General features: G+C 34.4%; 2 protein-coding genes across 2 annotated transcripts; both read right to left on the minus strand.

The window, feature by feature from the left end:
• Nucleotides 1-13,366: 13,366 nt before the first annotated feature.
• Nucleotides 13,367-14,932, minus strand: LOC131602159 (ubiquitin-conjugating enzyme E2 28-like). The gene is made up of 4 exons (XM_058874177.1): nucleotides 14,605-14,932; nucleotides 14,387-14,514; nucleotides 14,177-14,281; nucleotides 13,367-14,075 (listed from the first exon to the last, which is right to left on the minus strand). The coding sequence occupies exons 1-4, from the start codon at nucleotides 14,672-14,674 to the stop codon at nucleotides 13,932-13,934; spliced, it is 447 nt and encodes a 148-aa protein (XP_058730160.1). The 5' UTR covers nucleotides 14,675-14,932; the 3' UTR covers nucleotides 13,367-13,931.
• Nucleotides 14,933-15,655: 723 nt separating this feature from the next.
• On the minus strand, nucleotides 15,656-19,082 carry LOC131602158 (rac-like GTP-binding protein RAC1). Its single transcript, XM_058874176.1, has 7 exons — nucleotides 18,822-19,082; nucleotides 18,238-18,325; nucleotides 18,036-18,145; nucleotides 17,893-17,956; nucleotides 16,984-17,048; nucleotides 16,268-16,333; nucleotides 15,656-16,185 (listed from the first exon to the last, which is right to left on the minus strand). The coding sequence occupies exons 1-7, from the start codon at nucleotides 18,918-18,920 to the stop codon at nucleotides 16,084-16,086; spliced, it is 594 nt and encodes a 197-aa protein (XP_058730159.1). The 5' UTR covers nucleotides 18,921-19,082; the 3' UTR covers nucleotides 15,656-16,083.
• Between the last annotated feature and the right edge of the window lie 5,317 nt (nucleotides 19,083-24,399).

Genomic DNA, 24,399 nt, shown 5'->3' on the forward strand with positions numbered 1-24,399 from the left:
TTGGTTTGTTGTGACTAGAGTTTAGTCCTTTTTCTGTTGATCTGTCACAACCGTGATGTAATCGTCATAATAATTGAAAAGAAAACTAGTGTATAGTTGAATTCACTACTATCATAGTTAAATTAGTTAAGTACGAGAAAAACTCAATTGTTAGAGAAGGGAAAATAGACAATCTAGAATTTTGAAATATGAGTACTTATAAAATAGTCAAAAACTCGAACCAAGTATAAGTATGTATTTTTTTAGTACTCATACATGGAATGTGTACAGTATTTGTTTGATTTTTATTTTTATTTTTTATTAATTCATTGAATGTGAAATTATGTATTATTTGTTCCTTTATGTCTTATCTTATTTTTCTTTTAATTTTCATCTCATTCTACCCCTCCCTTTTCTGTAAGTAAGTGATGGAAGAGCATCCAATTACTAGTTGTGATGGTAAACTATTTTATTTTTAAACTCATAATTTTTTAATTTTGCAACCATTGCGAGTGTAAAATTTTGACTGAATTTCTAAAATGGATTAGGAGAGGTTTTTCAAAAATGTGCATGGAAGGATTAGAGCGAAAATATGAGAATTATGTTTTTATTGAAACTTGATCACGTTAACATTTAATCACTTCACAACTATCAAAAATGATTTAATGATGATACACATCGGCAAATCGATTGATTAAGTTGTATACTTTACGGGGTGTGTTTATACAACGACTCAATTTCAACGAATTCTAAACTCAACACTTTTTCATAATAAATCACACTAATTCTAACAAAATCTGACCTTACATAATAAATCGCTACCAATTGAATAAACGATAAACTACGCTAATAATTTAAAACCTAAGCATGCAATACCCTATGAAATATTAAATGAGAGAAATAGATATTACACCAGGATTTATAGTGCTTCAGCATTTGTCCTTGCTTTGTCTACTGCACTCTTCAATGGTTTCTCATTGGAACATGCTTTGTTCCTTTTTATTTTGAAAAATATTTCAAGAGTTCATACAATCACTTATCCACAATAATGTTTATAAAAATAAATCTTATATCTATATCTTGACATGTATACAACGTAATGTCAAACTCTTCTGCATAATCTTTACTCGGTTCACACTTTTTAAATCTTCCAGCTTCACCAATCTGCTCAAAGTCTTTGTGTGTAACAATCACACTTTGATCCTATCGATTCCTTAAGCGACGAACTATCTGAAGATTTGAGAAAAACTCCACCTTGTTCGTATCCTTCCACACAGTTGCTACCTAAGTAATCTAGAGAGAAGAACCTCATTCTTTTCATTGGAATTTTTCAACACCAATACAACAACCTCAATCTTGCAAGCTACCTAAAAATCTTAACCAAATCTTCAAGAACAATTAGTTTCAAGATGTTGTCTCCCTCAATCAATTACAAATATCTCATTATCAAGATCTGAAATCAAACTAGAGGTTGAAGATGAAAACAAATTTTTTATAAAATTTTGATTGATTTTCCAAAATGGATTATGAGAGGTTTTTCAAAAATGTGGGCTGAAGGTTTAGAACGAAAATGTGAGAATTATACTTTTGTTGAAAGTTGATCACATTATCACTTAATCACTTCACAACTATCAAAGATGGTTTAATGATGATACGCAACGGTAATCAATTGATTTAGTTGTATACTTCACGAGATGTGGTTATACAACGACTCAATTTCAAACAAATTCCAAACTCAATAGTGAAGGATAGAAAAACACTTACAAAGGGGGGAGGGGGTTGAATAAGTGTGACTTCAAAAACTTGTAACATAAAAACAATTAACACAATTATTTTTATCCTAGTTCGTTGTTAACGAAACTACTCCAGTCCACCCCCTTAGAGTGATTTACCTCAGCTGAGGATTTAATCCACTAATCCAACTGATTACAATGGTTATCCACTTAGAGACCTTCTAAGTCTTCTAGAGTCTACATATCACAACTTGATCACTCTAGGAACCTTTTACAAACAATGTAAAATAATGTTTACAAGAGTAATATTGCTTCTAATAAAGCTGTAATCACAACAGTGATATTTCTCTTAAGTTCTAAGCTTAACACTCACTAAATATCACAAGAGTTTGTGAGGTTGAAGATGAAAATCGTGAGATTTGAATTTGATAGCGTTTCAGTATTATGCACAAGTGTTCTACTTTACTTCTGATCAGAACTTCTATTTATAGGCATTGAGAGAAAATGACCGTTGGGAGCATTTAATGCTTTGCGTGAATAGTACAACTCTGCATTTAATGTTTCACACTTTTGTCAACTACCTCGAGCCTTGATTTTCCTGCTTTTACTAACTTTGCCTTTTGTAGCTTCTAACGTTCCTTTTGTCAGTCAGAGATTAGACGTTTCAGCCTTTCATCTTGTACTTTCTTCTGGACTCAGATTTTGTATATAACAACGTTTGAATTTCATAGTCAACAGCTTGGTGTAGAGCATTTTCTTGTCTTCTGACTTTGAAGAGCTTGAGCGTGATACCAATTCAAAACTTGAGAACTTCTGCTTCTGACTTCGTTCTTCTGATGCTTTCAGTTCATGTTCTGATTCTGCTTGACCATCTTCTGATGTCTTGCCAGAGCATGTTATGATGTAGCCATCCAGAACCTTCTGAGTCAGTGCTTTTGAGCGCTGATTTGTGCATACTCTTTATGTATTTCCTGAAATGGAAAATGCAAAGGATTAGAGTACCACATTATCTTATACAAAATTCATATATAGTGTTATCATCAACACATAGAATATTGATCAGAACAAATCTTGTTCTAACAATCTCCCCCTTTTTGATGATGACAAAAACATATATAATTGATATGAATTTGTATCCAGAATATCAGATGAACAAAGACAATTACACAGATATAGCAAAAGCATATAACCAGAGTGTGTGAATATGTCTCCCCCTGAGATTAACAATCTCCCCCTGAAATTAATACTAGAAGAATTTATAAATAAATGACTTCCCTGAGTATTTTTCATTTCAGTTGAGACTTTCACGTAGAATAGAACTTCAGAATATCCAGAGCTTCTCTTCAGAGCTTCCATTAGACAGCTGCAGAGCTTTGAATTTTCCTTTGTAATCAATTGAATCATAACATACTTGATTGTATCAGAACATTCTTAAAATGTATCAGAACATTCTTCTTGCTTCTGATCTTGAAGCTTCAGAGCACTAAACTTGCTTCAATTTTCTAAGAGCATGCTTTTTCTTAGAATTTCTTTTCCCATATATTTGCTTCTCACTTTGAGCTTTTCAGAATGTCATATTACTGCAAAAACTATCAAAGACAGAAAACTTGCAAATAATGTTAGGAAATGTTGAGACTTAATCCCAACAACTGATATTATAAACCAATTCAATTATCATATTTCTCCCCCTTTTTGTCATAACATCAAAAATCATAAAGATTCAGATGAAAAAAACACACAGAGTGAAGAAAGAACAGATAATATTTCATTAATAAACATTAGAAGATAAGGGTACAGAAGCAGATGCAAAACAAACAGATGCAAACAACAAAGAAAACAAACTAAGACACAAAGACAGACTACGACTGGCTAATCCTAGAAGCTAAGACGACCAGAAGGTTCTTAATCTCAGCAGTGTCTTCAACTTGCTTCCTTGTAGCTTCCTTCTGATCCTGAATGAAGGATCTGAACTCAACATTTGTATCCTCTTAATTGTCCAGACGCAGAGCTAAGTTAGCTTGATTCTGTTGGATCTCTTTCAGCACAGAAGCAGAGGGACCAGCATAAGCAGCATCAAAGTTGTTGTCCATAGCAGGAGCATTTGTAGCATCAACTTCAATCATAAGAGCATCTCCTTGATTTTCCTCAACAAGAATTTCTGTAGCAGGATGTTCTAAACCTTCAAGAATTGCAGCTAGATTTTCTGGATGTGTTTGAGTCACAGGTTCTAGAGGGTATTCAACTTCTGAATATACCATATTTGGTGCTTTTTCAGAGGGATTTTCCCTTAACCAGTTGAATAAGAACTGAAAGTCTCCAGTCAGAACCTTGTATGGATGTGGCTCCCATACAACAATTTCCAGAGGATTGTCTTCTTCTGCAAGCTCATCTACAAACTCCTTCTCTTCAAGAGGCTTCCAGCTGGTGATGGGATGGTAGTATCTTCCATCATCATACTCCAGACGGAATCCAGAAGGTCCAGGAGAAGCAGCTAGACACTCTTGCTGAAGCTCCAGAAGATGAGACTGAATCTCCCTTTTGAAAGCTCTCAAGAGCTTCCCAGCAGCTACATGATCCATCTTGGATTCATGAGCTACCTTCAGAGCATCTAACCCTGTCTGTAACTGATGCTTAAGCAATTCAAAACGCATATCAACAGAGGGTTCAGGAGGGTTGCTTCTGAAATGGGTGATAAGGGAATCTGGGTTAAGAACAAAATATGGTGCAGGTTCTCTAGAAAGCAGAACTGAGGTGGTAGAAGAGAAAAGGGAGGATGAATAATCTGCTGTGGAGGTGGTTGAAGGGTCATTTATAGGTGAGATAGCAGAAGGAATGGAGGTGGTTGAGAAAATGTTTTCAGAAGGAATTTGTGGAAAGACAACATTTAGAGGTTGAGGGTCAAGAATTGGTTCAGAATGAAGTGGACGATTTCTTTTAGTGATGGTGGAAGAAGATGGAAGATCAGAAGGAGGTGGCCTTTTCTGAGGGGGAAGGGCAGAAGTAGATTGTGAGCTAGAAGAGTCTGCTTTGTTAATATCTTCTATGAGCTTCTGAAACTGTTCAGAAGTTCTAGGTACTTTGAGAGACTCTGTTGATACACATTCAGAATTAGTAACAGGTACAGAGTCAGAGATTACAATACCTGAAGGTTTCTTCTGCTTCTTGGCTTTCTTAGCATCAGGACATTCTTCTGTGACATTTCTCTTCAGCTTCTGCTGTTTCTTCTTCTTATCCTTTTTCCTTAACTCATCCAAGGAAGGAAGAGTTCTTCCACGAATCCAAGCAGGATCAATAATTGTTTGTGCTCTAACACAAGATTTCAAATAACGTTTGACTGATTTTGATAATTCTTCCTTGTACATATGATAGAAACCAGCAATAGGTGTTCTTCTGGTCAGAATATCTGGAAACACCTTTGGAGGAGTAGTCACCTTCTCAATCAACTGCATTCTTCTCAAAAACTGAGCAGACAAAATACTCCCACGAATAGCAGTCAGATGTTGAGAAGAGTCAGCTGCTCTCAGAGTATCTAACAAACCACTCTCAGTCAAAATATCTAATATCATTCTTCCAAAAGGAATAGTATTCTTCTTGAGCTTGGGATTTTTCATACGTTCTTCTTCCCTTGATTCTTCAACATTATCCTTTAGATGTTGAAACATAATGTGAGGTAGATTGACTCTCATACCTTTGCCAATGCCGAACAAGGTGAATTTCTGATCCTGATTGATGTAGGTTGCAGAGTTAGTTGATTTCCTGTGATATAAAGATCCCAGAATGATCTTTGCCCAAACTCTATATGAAGGTTTCATATCTGTGGTGTAAGGAGAGCTTTTTCCAGAAGTAAACAACTCTGGATCAACCTTATCCCAATCAGTTCTACCAGGGATATCACATGTGATTCCACCCATACCATCAAGACTGTACAATTTCCTTATCAGTTTCTCAGAGATAACCACTTCATGACCTAACACGAAGGAGATGATAGCAGTTGGAGTAACAGTGGCATGAGTCCAGAATTCCTTAACCAAAGTAGGGTAAACTGGTCCAATCAAGCGTACAAAGAAGTTTTCCCACCCTTGTACCAACATTCCAGTTTTGATTTTGAAATCATGAGCGAGAAGGTTTTCAAAATCCACCATAGTTTCACAGAGCACTTCCAGTTCTTCGTAAGGAATCAAACAAGTCTTCAATGGAGTATATGTAGATTTATTTTGTTGTTCTTGTTTTGTAGACGAAACCTTGCGTTAAACATTTGATGAGGAAGCCATAGATTCACACTGAGATTACTGGGTTTCGTAACTAGGGTTTATGAAAAGAGAGAGATAGAGACGAAAATGCACAGACAATGAACAATGAAGATGAATGGAAAGAGATGAAATGATATAGAGATGTGTTTATATAGGCACGAATTTGAAATGATATGCAATATGATTCTGAATAACAAAGATTACAGACAATGAATCAATTAGCATTTAATGTTGAATGGCGTTAGGGTAAAACGTGATATTTGAAATGATTTGCACAGTTACCTAGGGTGGCGTCTCATCAACTACACGCATGCTTGTCCCTTCAGAATGAACACATGTTCATCATCTGGAATAGCTGGTGACAGCTGTTTTGCTTTAAAAGAAACTCTGAATCAACTTAGACATATGAAACGTTAGCAATAACAGAATCAGAATATCTAATTGATCAACAATTTCAGAACTTATGATAAGAAAAAAATAAATAATCATTTCAAATCTAATCCATATATCAGATCTTCTCATCCTTTCATTCTGTCTCATCATAAACTCGGGACATCGAGAGTTGTCGAAACCAAAGACCTCGTGTAGGCTCTAGTTCTATCTTAATTATGAGAAGCTTAATTGATTGTTTTGATCCCTTAGGATATATATATATATATATATATATATATATATATATATATATATATATATATATATATATATATATATATATATATATATGAAAGTAGGATAGTACCAGATATCAGTCGATACACTGAAAGGTGAAGACTAATATTTGAGATAAAAGGTCAAATAATTTAATCAAGGCTACAAAAATGTTTCTGATTTATTTGAGAAAACTTTTTTTTTTAAAAATATTTGCTTAAAGGTTTTTGAACCAACAAATTACTCTAAGAAAATAGGTAATTCTTTGGCTTAGGAAATGATCATATGCTCTAAGAGAATATATGGTTATTTTTATCTATTTCCTTTCTGCAAATAAAAAATAAAAAAAATCAGGATTCTCATAACATAATGATAATGAGGGTTTTACACGAGTAAGTCATAGGCAGAAAATAACAATTCTAAAGATACTCTTTTATAAATTTTTAAGACAATAGAAACATATCAAACCAAATTTCCATCGTTTTAGATAATCATTGAAGGCATAAAAACCAGTCACCCAATAGTCTCTAGTGAAACAATAACTTTTTACTACATTGATAGAATTGTATTATTAATTGTATGTTTGCAGCCTATTAGCAGACAATCATGTATTTTTTTAGATAGATAATGTAAAATGTTATACACATGGAAACATATACCTTAGAGTATAAATTGTTCTTAGATATATTGTCATCATCAAATGTTTGTAGTGGTATATTTATAAAAAGCCCTTGAGAGGAGACAAGGGAGGCAAGCTAAGCCTCATTTCGCTTTAGAACCCTCTTAGTCGCCCATTTATGAGATATATTTCCTATTTATCGGATGGATCACCCTTTTTATAGATGAGTCGCCCATCTCTGGAATAACCCGCCAGACATGGGGGAATGGGTAAGTGGTGTGTCTATTATCCGATGTGACGTAGAATGGGTCATGGAGAAGTTAACCATGTTCCTTTGGATATCAGGAGCTTAACTTTTCATTCCCCCATTTTCTCAGAAGTTGTTACTACTTCCAAGGAACCTAAGATCCAAGTCCAATTCGGATTCAAATAGCTCAACGTTGAAATCCAGGGGACATTGTGATTCTCACACAGAATACCACACACACACACAGATTTTCACCCCTTACGTGAGCTAGAAGCAACCTCACAGTATAACTTAAAACCTCTAACATCCCTTAATCATTAGGAGTTGTCACGTAATGTACTTTTTAGCAAGTACAATGGATGACCGCCATGGATCCCTGATAAAAATGATATGGGCGACCATAATAACTCATGTTGGATTGTCATCCTCACGTTCAACCTCCCTGACCATCATGGTGAACAAAAACACAACAATTCCGGCCAGGGAACAATGTGAAGGCGCCTGTTCTAGAGAACTTTAAGCCGCCTTCATTGGCCAAGTTCGATGGGTGCAACGAACCATGTGACCATGTCTTATCCATCAGCAAACGAATGTACATCATTAGAGCCCTTGACTTATTAAAATTTAAGCTCCTACCATGCACCTTCAGATACGCAAATCTAAGACGATTAGTACATGGGCCTGCCTCGGCTCTCCATCATCAACTATCAGTATTTGTCCACAATAGTTCGCATCAAGAAGGCATAAGAAGATAGCCACCACCATTCTATTCAACATTCACCAAGGACCCTCTGAGTCCTTGAGGGAGTACCTCCCCCACCTTAACAAGGCGACAATCAAGGTGATTCATCCAAACCAAAAAATGTTCCAGAATGGGCTCAAGGTGCACTGATTAAAATAGTGCACCAAGAGGAATGTTACATCAAGGGAGAAGAGAGCAACACACAAAAGAAGGCTTGAGATACAAGAAAACGTGCCTCACATGTCGACAACTCACAAATTGGTCAATATACATTGTCCATCATAGACAAGACGACATTCAAGCGAAGTGGAAAAACCGCTGAGAGCTTCAAAGGCGGACGTCATGGGACCTGAGCCTTGTAGTTGATGTAAGTTCCGCACTGAGGATTTTCTTTAACTCAACAAGGAGATATAGCGCCTGATCTAGAAGGGGCACTTAAAAAGCATGTTAAGGTAAACTCTACTTGAGGGTCATTAGGATCTAATTCTCATAGGCGAAATGCCCTAGGAAGTCTTGGATCCAATAAAGGAAATAAGCCAAATGAGGGAGGCGATGACATAACTGTTCACTAGACACTCAATACCATCACAAGAGGGTTCGACAAGAGCAGAGTGACCGATTTCGTCTGAAAAATACGTTCGTCAATACGTTCGTCAAATCCTAACCATTGAGGGTTTACCCGCTAACTTTGATTTAGGCGAATTAAAAGCCCCATAAACTGAGATCGCCTTCTCTAAAAAAAAATACAACAGACATCCATCCACATAATGATGAAATCCTCTCTTCCTTTTTCTTCTAAATTCCCAAACAAAACCTTCATGATTTTAAAATTCCTAATCAAATTAGTTTTGAAAGAAAAATACTTTCATAATATAATTCTTTGTGTTTCTCAAAACCACTCTTTTAAATAACCATGAGAAATATATTAATTTTTAATAAAGTTATTCTTTCAAAATTTTCAGTTATAATATGTAAGCATATACTGTTTATGGAAAAGAGAATTTGTTTTCTTAAAGTATCATTTTCATCCGTTCCCTTTCATTGGTTTAGAAGCAGTTGAAGCCTCACAATCTCAAGGGTACCCCAGCAGGTCCATTATAAGAAAGATGGTAATGGACTACTCAACTACGTCTTTGGATCCAAGTATAAGAACCATTTAAATGAAGAATATTAATGGTCTTAGCTCTATTATTTTTAAACTATCACCAACCATTAGCATAGCATTAGATGCTGTCATTAGACACTACGAGCAGCTTTGCTTGTTTGAAATGACATCATTGATGTCTAATTTTTTATTTTAAAATTAAGTTTCATTTCGTCCATTCATTCTTTAGAATAATGCATAGAATTCAATTTACTAATACAAATAGTTCTTTTTTCATACCTTTTTTTATATGTGACATTGCTTGACTCACCCTCCTTCTATTTTTTTTTTTTTTTGACTGGACCCTCCTTCTATCTTTACTAAGACCGCATGGTGTAATTTTGAATATTGAATAAAATCTCATGAGAGTTGCAGTTGTGTGTCTTATCTTTCAATTAGATTTTGTGTTTGAAGTTTTATATTGGATAAGATACAGCTTCAACATGAGTTATATGCAAGAGACAATTTTCGGCTTATAATTAGTTTTGCAAAACTGAATGAGATCTAATTCAAATTCTACTATTATATTTGAGTCTACTAATGATCTATTGGATTGAATGCTATTGTGTTTCTATTACTAATCATTTGAGTCAACCTATAAATATTTTATGTAGGTTTTGATAGGGGTGGCAATCGGGCATGTCCGCCCCGTTTAAGTCCACTCCGCAAAAGCATAAGAAAAAACGGGACGGACATATTTGAGAGTGTGGGTGTAAAATCTTGCCCGTCCTGTAAAAAAGTGAGGGCAAGACAGGGAAGACCCGCGAGCATTGAACTTTTTAGGCCTAAAAATAGTAAAATTGTATGAAAAAATTCATGTTTACAAAAAAAATGGAGCGAAGCGGGGGAGACACATTAAAGGGAGCTGACCTAAAACCTTGTCTCGATCTGCAAAAAAGTGCGGGCAAAGCGGACATATCTGACGGGCCAGGCCCTTTTTGCCACCCTTAATTTTAGATATGAGAGATTGTGAGTTAAGAATCTCGTATTAGATGTGAGGTGGTCTTAACGGGAGTTTATAATTGAGAGATAATTCTCATTTTACAAATTTCATAAAGAAGAGTTATGATCAATCCAAATTTCAAAATCTCAATTAAAGAGCAACAACTCTAAAAGCACTTTTCAAAAGAAACTTTAATATAATACCTCATCCCATTAGAGTTTGATTCTGATTAAATAGTTAATTAATAATTTGTAGAATTGAATTAAGTATTTGAAATGATGCGTTTTCTTCCTTATATAGTGTGAGTTGTTAAAATCGTTTGCCTAAGAGGAGACACGTTATACAGATGTTTGTTGGATCTAATCAGACAATGGATGATGTGTCTGAAGGGCGAATTCTTCTTCCCTTTGTCGAATGAAGGACTGCTTATCCCACGTGTTTCTTTGCTTAATACCACTCTTGGGCCTTTCATTATGGGCCTTGTGGACGGTCCAAAATAGTTGTCTTAACTCTGCTTTGTAGGACAAAGGATTTCCCGTACACCGTTGTCACATACATGTGAAGAGTCTTGATGAAATGTCACTAACGTCAAAATAGGCACATTAAATGGCTATATTGTGATAGATAACATTTTGCATGGAGCTTCAGACGTATGTCCCTACACTAGCTAGTAATGATGTCTTCTATATCTTCGACTGTTGGTGGTACATTTAGCACTTCCTAATGCAGTGGATCACACGGTCCCTTGATGCCGAAGTGCCTATAAGATTCTGTTGGACTTCCCACGTTCTCTTTTTTCGCTGCTTGTGGGTTTTGAAAATTTCTTCTTATTCCTCTTTAGTGATTTCTCCCATTGCTACTAGCTTCGTTGCATGGGTCTTAGTCTCTAACTAGTTTACGCCCTTTCTTTCAATGTGTAAATGTCGAAAATCCACCCCCTTAAAGGTATAACATCGAGGTTTCTCTTTCTTTCAATCTTGTTTTCCCAATTAGGGTTTTTGATGAAGAAAGGCATGGACTTCTTGAATGTTTGTTTGGCGTCTTAGTGAACCTCTTTGCCATAAATGTACTTTACTAAGGATGTTATATTTACATTTAAGTCAGTATTTGAGAGATTTTGGTACCTATGTTTTCCTTTTTATGTGTTAGGAGAACCCTTACAATGGAACATGTTGAACTTGAAATTCCTAAGGCGATAGGAGACAACTCTTCGGTGTGGATAGACCAAGAGACATTGGATGATGCCTTTGTCTTTGCTATTGAAGGCGGCTTGGGTTGTGCCTTCACAACGGGTGGATCCTCTAATGATTGGGGTGATTCTACCTGAGGAAGAAAAAAAGGATCTTCAGTAAATTTGATGGGTGAGTAGTTCCTCTCCTCGAATTCCTAATCTCTTCGATATGTTTCTGTCTCCTTTTCAATGATTTCAAGGTTGGTGTGCTTAACATTTTTCAATTTCCATATGAAATTACATCCGGTGAGTTAGACCTACATCAAAGTTTTCTAATACTGGAGTGAATACAAAAATGGTGTGATGACCACGCCGTTATTCTTACACCTTTTTTCAGTCTCAAGGCAGCTCTAGTGATTTGGCCAAGGCCAAGGTCTGATACCTCTCAAGAAATGTTCCAATATGTTTGAAGTATATTCGAAGAGTTTTAAACACTTTAAAGATCAATATTTTTTTGTCACCCATCTCAATGAGGCGGTAAATGCAAACACATGTACTACAGAGCTCAAACCTCCTTATTAATATTTAAATAAGTACTATAAGTTCTGGCGTCAGAGTCTTTCTTGGCTGATTTGGCGCCATATTTCTATAAAGTAAACGATTTGACTCAAGATGAGGTTTACCTGAATAGGAAATTGGTTATCCTTATTCAAGGTTAGAGACGCGCTTGTTGGTGGACGCCGACTCGAAAGATTATCTTTGGTGAGTAGTAAAAGGGAATCCCCTCCTTCAAGGATATATATGAAGTCCTTAAGAATGGATGGTTTGGATAATCACTTGATTGGATTGTTTAAGTTGGTGGTGGATGCACAAACTCAAGCTCAGACCATTCATGCACCTATGCAAGGCCCCGAAGCTTTTGTAAATATTTTAGAATTTCTAATATGTCCAAAGTGTATTCCTCACTTTCTAATGACAATAAATATGTTTGTGACATTTGTCACTTTGCTAAGCAAATGGTTAGTTCTTCGCATGCTATTGCAAATTTTATTTTATCAATTTGACATATGGGAGTTTAGATCTGCTCCATTTATAGTGTGTTTGAATTGGCAGTGAACATAATTGATTCTAGCAGAATTGAGTTTGATATAATTGATTTTAACATAATTGAGTTTGACATAATTAATTTATGTTTGGATAAATTTATGTAAAAGTGAGTTGAACAATAAATTTTAGTGTAAAAATCACCCTGAATCAATTTTGGAGGTAGAATCAATTCTACTTTTGATAAAACAAACACCTCTAAATCACCCTGAATCAACTCTACAACTCTAAAATTGATTTTGGGTCTTCCAAAAGCCAATTCAAACATGCTATTAGTCTCTCCTTCAATTATTTAGGTTCAATTTGTAGATACTTAAGACGTGGAAAAATAGCAAATCAATGATTCTGATTTAATATGCAGCGGTGGAGCGACATTACAATGAAAAAGAAAATGAAACGTGAATTTTTTAAGACTGGTTTTTACCGTTTTAATCTTAACCGTTGAACTTTTTAAGTGCCATGTGTCAGATATAGCGGATTCGGACTCGACATATGGAGACCTATATCAACTCTTTATAAATACTTTTTGATCATATTAGATGATTTTAGTAGATTCACATTGATCATCTTACTCAATACCAAATGTGAGGTTTTAAATCAAGTTCATACATTCATTCACTTGATTGAAAACCAACTTACTACTATTCATAAGACAGTAAGGACCGACAATGGTCCTAAGTTTTTTTTACTAGAATTTTACTCATCTAAAGGTAACCTATACATCAAAAATCATGTGTTGAAACACCATAAAAAAAAATCAATGGATGGAGAGAAAACATTAGCATATTCTGAATGTTGAAAGATCTTTACTTTAACAATCCAAACTTCCCAGACAATATTGGTCATATACCCTCAATCGTGTTATTTTCCTCATAAATAGAGTTACCACACTTAACTCCAAAACAAATCACCATATCATATGCTATATGACAGATCAAGAACTTGATCTCAACTCATCGAAGTTTGTGTCTGTCTGTATATACTTCAACTTTGCAGTCTCACATAACTAAACTAGAAGTTAGAGCTAGAAAATCGGCTTTCTTAGGCTACAAGTCAGACTTCAAAGCTATGTTCTTCTTGACCCCCACTTAAAAGAAATATTCATTTCAATCAACATAAACACCAAGGCTTGAAATACAAATCAAAATTCATGAATAAGTGCACAATGATTTTGGCTTTCTGGTACAATTTTAATAGGCTGAATAAAAGAAAAACACCAAAAAAGAGTAGCATTTATTCATAGAGAGCATGCTCCAATTACAGACTGAGAAAAATTCTTATATGTATGCATGTTGTTCGCTAATGCCGGAATTTGAAGGCCAAATCTTATACACTTCAAAAAGTATAATTCTTATCCCATGGCAAACTTCTGAGTCCAGCTTCTAGCAGTAGACTCGTACTTGACTCTGTCGGTTTTGCACATATGAGCAACTTCAGGCACAAGAGGGTCATCGGGGTTCGGATCCGTTAGCAGAGAACATATAGAGAGCAGCACCTGTATTGTATCATCATGTTTTTCAACAATCAGTCAACATTTTTTTTATAAAACGGAAAGAAACGAATGAAATCAATGAAGACGGTTCGCAATAACAAGACCTTGGATATTGTAAGAGCGGGACTCCATTGTTCTTTGAGTATGTCGAGGCAAATATTTCCGTTGCTGTTAATGTTTGGATGAAATACCTTTGTCCTGAATGCAACCTGCAAAATCATATTTTTATACTAACCATCAATTCGATTGAACATCAAGATTTTTAACTGCGGTTATGGCCGCGTCAGTGTTTTCAAAGTTTTTTTGGTGTATACCTTGGGAGGTTTGAGGGGATAATCAGGAGGAAAATGAATGGTAACAAGGAAAACACCACCAGCATAAGGACTATCATTTGGACCGATGATTGTTGCCTGCCAATGAAACATGTCCTCGCCGACAGGACCTGAAACTCATCATAAAAACCACACACACATCACACAACACAGTTATTATTGCTAAATAAACCAATTCAAGTTTCATTCAATCTCTTTACCTGCACTGCATGAAGTTGGTGGATCTCTCTGCAAGTCCTTGAGCTCTTTTACTATTCTCTTGGAAGCCATATTCTTCAACTGGTTGGTTCTCTTCTCAGTGCTATGGATTGGAGATTACTAGCATAATATAAGAAACAAATCAGGTTGCATGTATATTTAACGAAGCGATATAGTCGGTGTTGTAGAAGAGAGATTGATAGGAATCAATGCAAGAGCTCCATTTGTTGAATTTTTTTACCAATGGAAGTGGGAACAGTATATATTCCTTTCAAGAAAAGGAAGATAAGATTTTAAGAATAAAGGATGTTTGCCATATTACTTTGTATTTTTGCCGCTTTCAACTAACATATAATTGCTTGGCCTACCCACTAGGATTGAACTAGTGGTGACAAGTTTGAATAATTTTTGAGGTTCTGAATTCAAACTTTGCTGTCCATCCACACAAAATTATTCCATAGGTATTATATATCAAAGCTAAATGCTGAATCTACCAAAAGTTGATGCTTATTAATTATAGTTTGGTTTTCCTTTGTTAATTGTATTGATGCCAAAACTAGATACTCAGTTATTGGATGCCTAGTGAAATCCAAACCACCCAAAAAGAAGAAATGAGATCCCCAATTTGCTAGTTGACTCTATCAGACCACAAGTTCAGTATCTGATAAAGTTACAAGAACTAAAATAATGCTTTAATTTTGTCCTTTCTATTCTTTAGAATAATGAGTAATCTAGTGCATGCGTGAAGTTCTTGACATCCTGTTTTTGAAGGCTATATGTTGGTTAGTGCAGTTGTTGACATTGGTTAGTGCAGTTGTTGACATTCTGTTTTTGAAGACTATGTGTTGGTTAGCCACGGTTCAATCGTGACAAAACATCAATCGTGAAAAAACAACTAGAGACCCTATTTAACCATTGTTTAACTGTGACGAATCTATGATGTGCAATCATGTGCAGATGTCATAACGTTTCGTGGTAAAGTTAACAGAGCCATCTGAACTTTGGATTAGAAATTTGAACTTCAAGTCACTTGAAAACAAATGGAAGAATGAATGAATGAACAAACCAAACTATATTCAGGCTGTTAAACAGCTAACATAATTAATTACATATACTTAGTTCACATCCAAAGCCACATATGCAAACACTTCCTAGATTAGTTTACAATGTGAGTAAAACCCATGTCCTAAAATGGAGATGGATATTTAATAACCAATACAATAGGTAAACATCCCAGAGAAACACAAGAGTTTGTACACACCAAACATGTCGAAATTATGACTTTAAATATTATATCCTTCAGCCAGAGACAAATAGCTTGATGCTTTATAAGCAAAACCTTAATCGTGGTCAATTGAACGTGGCGAATTCCTCCATCTAGGTTGAATAGTGTAAGATATAGAATCAGAAATGGCAAACACTACCAGGAAACGGCTACTGTCATGTCATCCTCCATGAACTACAATATGAAGAATTGAAGATCACAAAATAGAACAGGCTTTATGCCCCTTCCTTTTAGGTTTCTTTTGTTTTGGCGGCTGTAGAACTACTTTGATGGCCGCGTCGAAAACAGCCTTCACATTCTGTATTCAGAGAGATTATTGATTAGGTCATGATATAAAATAAACTCGAGAACTTTCAAAGATTCAAATAACATATATGTACCTTTTGTGTTTTGGAACTACATTCTATGTAAACTGGAGCACCAATGAGTTTTCTGAGTTCCTCGCCCTTCAGAAAAGATAGAAAATCAAATCAGACCAATGACCTATCAAGTAAGTTGATGCCCTGTTATGAGCAAACAAAGGCTAAACGCGCGAACCAATGAAGCACGGACAGGATGTGAGTGTCGGATACAATACAGTTAAGACTCGGTATACCATATCTACAACATTCCTTTCTTCCTTTTTCAAAACTTTCCTTTACAAATAATATTAAAAATGTGTAAAAGAAAATAATAATTAATCTAAATTAAATTTCAAGTATGGGTAATTGATACGGAATTATGGGGAATAAAACCATTCTTGAAAAATGACAACTATCAAGAAAAAAATTAAATAGGGTATTAAAGAGAATGATCATTAAAAGCTGAGTGAATGATTATTAAAATGAAAAGAAAAAAAAACAAATAAAACTGAAGAGTCACATATCCGGCGGCGTATCAGAGTCGCATCGTCGCTGTATCAGAATTATTATTTTTTTTAAATAAATAAATACTTATACTCCTTCGATATGTATTGGCGCCATATTGCGGCGTATCGGATTCAACTCAGTTGAGATTTTGACGTATCAGTGCTTCATCGGAGAGAATAATAAAATAGAAAACAAAGCAAAAACAATAACAAGAAAAAATACACAAAGTATTAGTAAATAGCAAGTACCTGTGCTGTGGTGATTGGTGCAGCACCAGGATGGTCTTGAAAGAACTGGTTATCATCTCGAAGATCTACAAGACATGGATTCAGTAGCCATTAAATACCCAACCAACAAATCATGACAACTTAATAACGGAACCATCAAATACATACGTTCAGTTTAAGTTAAACCCTATATGCAAGAGGAATCACATTCCAAAAGCAACCGTGAAAACTATCAACAGAAAATTTTCAGAACAGAAGCTGCTCGTTTGTTACAGACTATTAGCAAAAGAAACTTTGACTAGTTATGAAGACAAGGACTTATTATATCAAGCACTGACTTTACCAAGGTAACTATGTACTAATAGCTTGCACTCTTCTCTCATTTTAAACTTCTTAAACAGACACTATACTTGCTTTTATCAGTAACACTCGTGCAACAACGAAAACAGCCATAATATATACTTGCCTTTTAGTTTTCCAGGAAGTTAAACATCAAACAAAGATGAAAAATTACAAAGGCTGTTGTATGACTTAGATGAAAACTTAAGAAGATAATATTTCCCAAAATTCTTGGCTAACTATTCTGGACCAGTTGTTAGTTTAAGTCGTGACTGAGGTAAGCATGAAAGATAGGAAAGAACACCATTCTCTCAATCTCCACTGAATCACAAGCCAAGCCATCAAGGGCAAGATATAACTGCAGTAGCTCCAGGTTCGAGAATTTAAGTAAGCACCTCTAGTTAAAGGATAGGTTTAACTTTAACCACATTTAAACAATGAAATGAGTAAAATAAAGCTATAAGTTTGGTCATTAAAACGAAGAAACTTCACAGAATCACAGAACTGCTTATTATGCTTCTCTTCCATAAAAGGAGCACATCAAATGTGTAAACATATTTAAAGAATAAAATGAAGAAGTGCGAGTCTAACCAAGTTTCGTTCCAACGAGAATAATTGGAACACCAGGAGCATAATGCCTCAACTCAGGAATCCACTACAAAAACGGAAAGAGGAAATTAGTCCAAATTAGAAGGGGACAAAATAGAAATAAAACCGAATAATATCGAGCTTACTTTCTTGGCAATATTCTCATAGCTAGCTCTACTTATGAGAGAAAACGCAAGCAGGAAAACATCAGCTCCACGGTAGCTTAAGGGTCTTAATCTATTGTAATCTTCTTGGCCTATTTCATAAGTTGAAAAATTTATAACAATCACTATCCAGTTCCAAAAAGACACAAATGAGGTATACATATAATCATGATAAGAAACGTACCAGCGGTATCCCACAACCCCAAATTTATAGTGCTCCCATCCACAACTACATTTGCACTGAAATTGTCAAAGACAGTGGGCACATAGTCCTGTTTCCAATGGACAAAAAAGAAACAAAAGATGTCACAATTAAAGATTAATACATCCAAAATCATCCTCACCTATTAGTCAATCTAGAAGTCAAAAACAGTCATATTTTTGAAGATTATCACATCAATCCAAAAACAACCCAAATAAAGATCAAAATCAACAGAAATGCATCATCAGAGAATCAAAATCAACATTAAAGATTCAATCAAAAATATTTCCCTTTTCCTCTTTCAAGTTCCACCCAACACATTAAAGATCGCAAATTTCGTCTATTTTGAAGAAAACACATCATCAGCAACTCCAAGTCAAAGGTTCAGACAGACGATCAATCAAGAAAACTCAGGAACAAAAATAAAAACAAACCCATTTCGTATTTTACTCTTAATTTCAAAACCCATCAACATAGAACTAGAAAGAAGCATAAAAATCAAACCTTTCTTTCTACTTTCTTCTGATCACAATATTGTTACAGAAGAGGAAAAAAGAAGCACTAACCGTGGGGAAAGTGTTGCTGGTATAGGAGATAAGCAAACAAGTCTTGCCAACAGCTCCATCGCCTACAGTGACACACTTTATGAATCTAGAACCACTCATTTCGGAAATCGATTAAAGTTTGTTGTGTGTATAAACCCTAATTATTCATGTGGCAATGTTGTAGTATTTTGAAGTTCAGAAGAAGAAGAAGAGAGGTGAGAGGGTTAGAGAAAAAGAAGTCAAATTGAATTTTTTGGAAGGTGATTCTTGTTGTTGTAGAGCCAGCTTTTGCCAGCTAGATATTGTTTATTATGATTCAATTTTCTTTTTCTTTTTTTGGTTCAATTGTCTTACTCTATCTAGACAAAATATCAAACAGTATCCAAAATTTATGCACAAAATTTATATCTATGTTTAAACCTAATACTAATATCATATTTGTTAGAATAAAAAATATATATTTTACGAGCTTACTTAACAAATTTTAAATTTGTACTATGTAGATAGCATCACATATTGACTTGAGCGTTGAAGTGTTAATCTTGCATGTCCTTCCAATCCACCGCGTTGAAATTTATGATTTGTCATCACTCTCGTTCTTCTTCTCATTTCTGATTCCAGAACAGAACAGTGGCGCTGACTGTGAGAATCGACTGTTGATCTCTATAATGGCAACGAATTCACACTCATCATTTAACTTTCACATTCATTCCTTATCAGTCAAACATGAGAATCTATTGTGTTTTTATTCGATTTAGCATTATCTAAACCTCTTTTCCTCAGATTTCTTGATTCTTAATTCTTATCGTCATCGGTGATGGCTCTGGATCTAAGGCTACCAGATTCGTCGTTGCGCGAGAAGTTGTTGTTGCTTCTTTAGCAGTAAGTAATCAACCACCTCTTCCTTCACCATAAAACATCGTAGTGTTGACAAGCAATTTTTCAACTAGAAGGATATGGGCCCCAAGAATTAAGTTGGCCCATGTAGAGGTTGTTTTTCATCAAATTAGCCCATTATGTGAGAAAGCTAGGGGCGATCGATGAGGTTGGTGAAACATTTCCAAAAGGCCAGTCGACCAGGAATGCATCTGAGGAATTGGATTTGACCATCAACAGGTCCAAACAAAATGGCGGCAAGACGAGTTTTCAAATCCATGAATCATGGAGTAGAACGTGGGGAAATATACACGCTTGTAAAATAACTATATTTTTTCTAAATTATTTTGTAAAATATTTTAAAATTAATAAATTAAAGAAAAATAATATTTTTCAATAATTAAAAAACTCATTGATACTATTGAGTAAATAATTTCAAATAATATATATATATATATATATATATATATATATATATATATATATATATATATATATATATATATATATATATATATATATATATATATATATATATATATATACCCTTGTAAAACTACTATATTTTTTAAAAATTATTTTGTAAAATATTTTAAAATTTATAAATTGGTAAAAAAAATTCATTGACACACTATTGAGTAAATAATTTCAATTTTTCTTGAAAAAGATCATGAATTCTCGTGTGTGTGTGCGCGTATATATATATATATATATATATATATATATATATATATATATATATATATATATATATATATATATATATATATATATATATATATATATATATATATATATATATATATATATATATATATGACAAAATTACCCTTGCAATAACATATATTTAATTTGATAAAAAATAAAATTAGAATTCATATTTTTAAAATTTTAATAATTATTTTATTTTTAAATATTCTAATTATTTTATTTTATTAAATTAATTATTAATATTTTTAATTTAATATCAAATTAATTTTTATTTATATTTTGTCATATTTAATTTTTTTTTAAATTATATTTTATAGGGGTAAATTAGTAAATCATTTTCTTATCCTATCCTACCGGATTCTAACCCAGCTCATATTCAGGATAACAATTTGAACTAGTGAGGCAGGATATGACAAGTTTTAGGATTAACTTATCCTATATTGTTGTGTCAACAAACACTGAATTGAGATAGGATAGGATATTTATCTTATCATGTGTTGTGAGATGTAGTTAAATATTTATTTTGGAGGGTGTGAATGTACTAGGAGCCTGAGGTAGTTGAGGGTATATTATATGTTGTAACAACTTTCACACGGTGTTATTTTATTGGTTGTCATTTGACAACGGTCATGGTTTTTTTTTTCTGATTTTGGAGTTTCCATGTTACGTTGTTATTTGGTTCCTTAGGCAGCTAATAATTTGATTTCATCATAAGCAACTAAAGTCACAAGGAGGTAACAGAATTGGCCTTAGACACAACTAAAGTCACAAGGAGGTAACAGAATTGGCCTCTAGACTATTATAATCATATCAAGCAGATCAAACAGAATTCATCATAGGCACAGTTAAATCACAACTCACAAGGCAACATAATTTAATCCTAGTTATAATTGAGTCACAACTCATAAGGTAATATAATTGAATCATTTCACAAGAAGATCAAATAGAATTGGCCTTAGATAAAACAAAATTCATCATAGGTACAATTTCATCACAACCCACAACAAGGCAACATAATTCATCATAGGCACAATTTCATCACAACTCACAACAAGGAAATAGAATTCATCATAGGCAACATATGAATAATTGATCAAACGGAATTCACAAGCAGCTCAGACAGAAAGGGCCTCAAATACTATTTCACGGTCAATGTATTAGACTTTGACCAATACCTGTCATATTTCAACTTCATTTCATTAGCAAGCGCTTGCAGTTGAGGATTACTTGAGATGCTTGAAGGTTTATCAAGTGGAACCTTCACCCTGTAAAAGCTCAGCCAAAAACAAATTAGCAGTAGGATAAGAGGTGGCACTAATAATTTATATATCAGCAAAAACCTCCAAAAACTTACAAATATCACGAACATCTTCCCAATCACTTACACAAGGCAAAAAGTTTAGAAATGGATTATTTTCTTCAACATATCTAGACCACACTTCTCTGTAGTGGTATGTAGTATACAGCATCAACCAAGTTGAGTTTCACCTTGTCTTAGTATCCAACACTTGCATTCTGCCCTCAAGTTGCAACTCATCAACAATTTTTTTGAATATTTTGCCTCTAGTTTTAGAATTCAGCAAGTATTTGACCCCTTTCTAATCTTATCAACACTCACCTTAATCATATCAAAACCATCCTGAACCAACAAATTTAAGATGTGTGCACAACATCTCACATGAAAAAGTTTACCATCCAATGGTAGATTTCTCCTACCAAAATAATCTCTCTTCAATCTAGAAATGCAATTATCACTGGCACTAGCATTATCAACTGAAATTGAAACAATCTTATCCCTTATGTCCCAATCATCCATGACCTTAATCACTTCCCTACAAAAAACCTCACTAGAACATGATGGTGGCACATTCTTAAAAGATCAAATTCTTTTGTGAATATGCCATTTTGAATCAATGAAATAATCAGTAACAGTCGTATAACCAATTTTCTGTTCACCAGACCACAACATGTCAGTTGTAAGACTGATTCTATTAATCAAAGACATGGACTTTTTCATCTTAACTCTCTCATCCTAATAAAATGTCTCACAATCAAACTTAACTTGTTGTCTAGTAATCTTTTTGTACCATGGATAAATTTCTCTAAGAAACTCATAAAAGATAACACCTTCCATAATAGAAAAAGGAAATTCATATCCTAGAATCAAATGAGTTGCAACCTCTCTAACCCTAGCATGATTATATGTCCAAGTTTCCAAACTAGGAGTACTATCACCACCTACATTTAACCTAGATTGTGCAACCTCTTGTTTAGTATTACCTTTCAGTCTCAACTTTCTCTAAATGCAATTTTCTAATTGTTTCTTACCATTAGAAGTACTTTTCCATTTCATATCATAAGTGTAAAGCTTACCGCATCATCTGCACTTCCACTTCTTGGTACCATCAGGCACTTCAATAAGTACCATTTCAGTATGAACAACAGATTTCTTAGGACAAGGAGCGTTACCAAAGGCATTTATCTAGCTATGAGAACTCTGATCTTGGTCAACTAGAGGGGTTGTCCCATCATCAGCAGTAGTTGTATTTTGAGTAGTAGTAGTATTTTGAGTAGTAGTTATATTTTGAGTAGTGTTGTCAGTTGGAAGTGGAACTGGAAGTTCCAAATCAATCATCTCACCAATCTCTAAATTTCCTTCATCCATTGTCTCCTATTCCCTAGTCCCATCAAGCAACATGTTAATATCAATAAGATCATTCATGGTTAGAGTCAATGAAGAATTTTGAAAAGACATGGTATAAAGTTCAATATTAATCAAACAATAATGTAATACAATATATGAAAAAAAAACTGAGTAACACAATACAACCTCTTTATTAAGAACAAAAGAGAAACAATTATTATTATGCTAAAATACAACCTCGGCAACACAAATTACACAATATAACCTCAACTCAAAACTCTAGGCCGAACCGTAATGAAGAACAAAACACAGCAACAGAATCAAATACTCAAACATTTTTTATCAAAACTCAAGCAATATAAACAATAAATCAAATACTCGAATAGTTTAGGTCAAAATTTTGTTCAAAATTGAAACAGGGTCAAGAACGATTCCAATATCCCAACATTTTATGTCAAAATTTAGGTTAAAATTGATACTAGGTAGAGGACTATTCAACAACTCATACATTACGCTATTGTTGTAGGCTTGAACAATTCACACTAAGCCTCTAACAAAAATGTTTCAAATAGATAACACTCATGAAAGTAAACATTGTGGCTTAATCAGAAGGAAGATGAAGTCCTAGGAGAGAGAGAGAGAGAGAGAGAGAGAGAGAGAGAGAGAGAGAGAGAGAGAGAGAGAGAGAGAGAGAGAGAGAGAGAGAGAGAGAGAGAGAGAGAGAGAGAGAGGGAACTAAAATAGGAAGAGTGGGAGAGACAAGAGAGAGTGACTGAAAGGAGAGAGGGAAAAAAATAAGGAAATGAAAATAAATTAGAATTTATATCAATGCTTATCGGGTACCCGTTGGATAAGTAGTTTGATTCTTCATTCTGGATACGGATTAAAATTATATCCATTACCAGACCAAGAGACGTTTTGGCCGGTCCAATAAACCGGTTCTCTGGTGGTTTTTCAGTTCTATAGGTAAAAAACAGCTATAGTTCCAAGCCATGAAAAATGAATACGACTCACTAATCAAGAATGGCACTTTGGTTCTTACAACATTACCCCCGCATAGAAATACCATTGGAGGCAAGTGGGATTTTAAAGTAAAAAAAACTCAGATGGGAGCATCAACAAATACAAGGCATGACTAGTGGAAAAGGATTCCATCAATAACATGGCTTTAACTTTCATGAGACTTTTTCACATGTGGTTAAGCCAACTACAATTCAAATCATCCTGACTCTAGCAATAACCTATAAGTGGGAAATGCAACAAATAGATATTAACGGTGAATTCCTAAATGGTGATCTTCAAGAGGAGGTGTATATCCAATAACCACCAGGCTTCCTTGACACATACTCCACCTTGGGATGTAAACTA

The sequence above is a fragment of the Vicia villosa genome, linkage group LG5 (assembly GCF_029867415.1).
Source record: "Vicia villosa cultivar HV-30 ecotype Madison, WI linkage group LG5, Vvil1.0, whole genome shotgun sequence".
NCBI classification, from domain to species: Eukaryota; Viridiplantae; Streptophyta; class Magnoliopsida; order Fabales; family Fabaceae; genus Vicia; species Vicia villosa.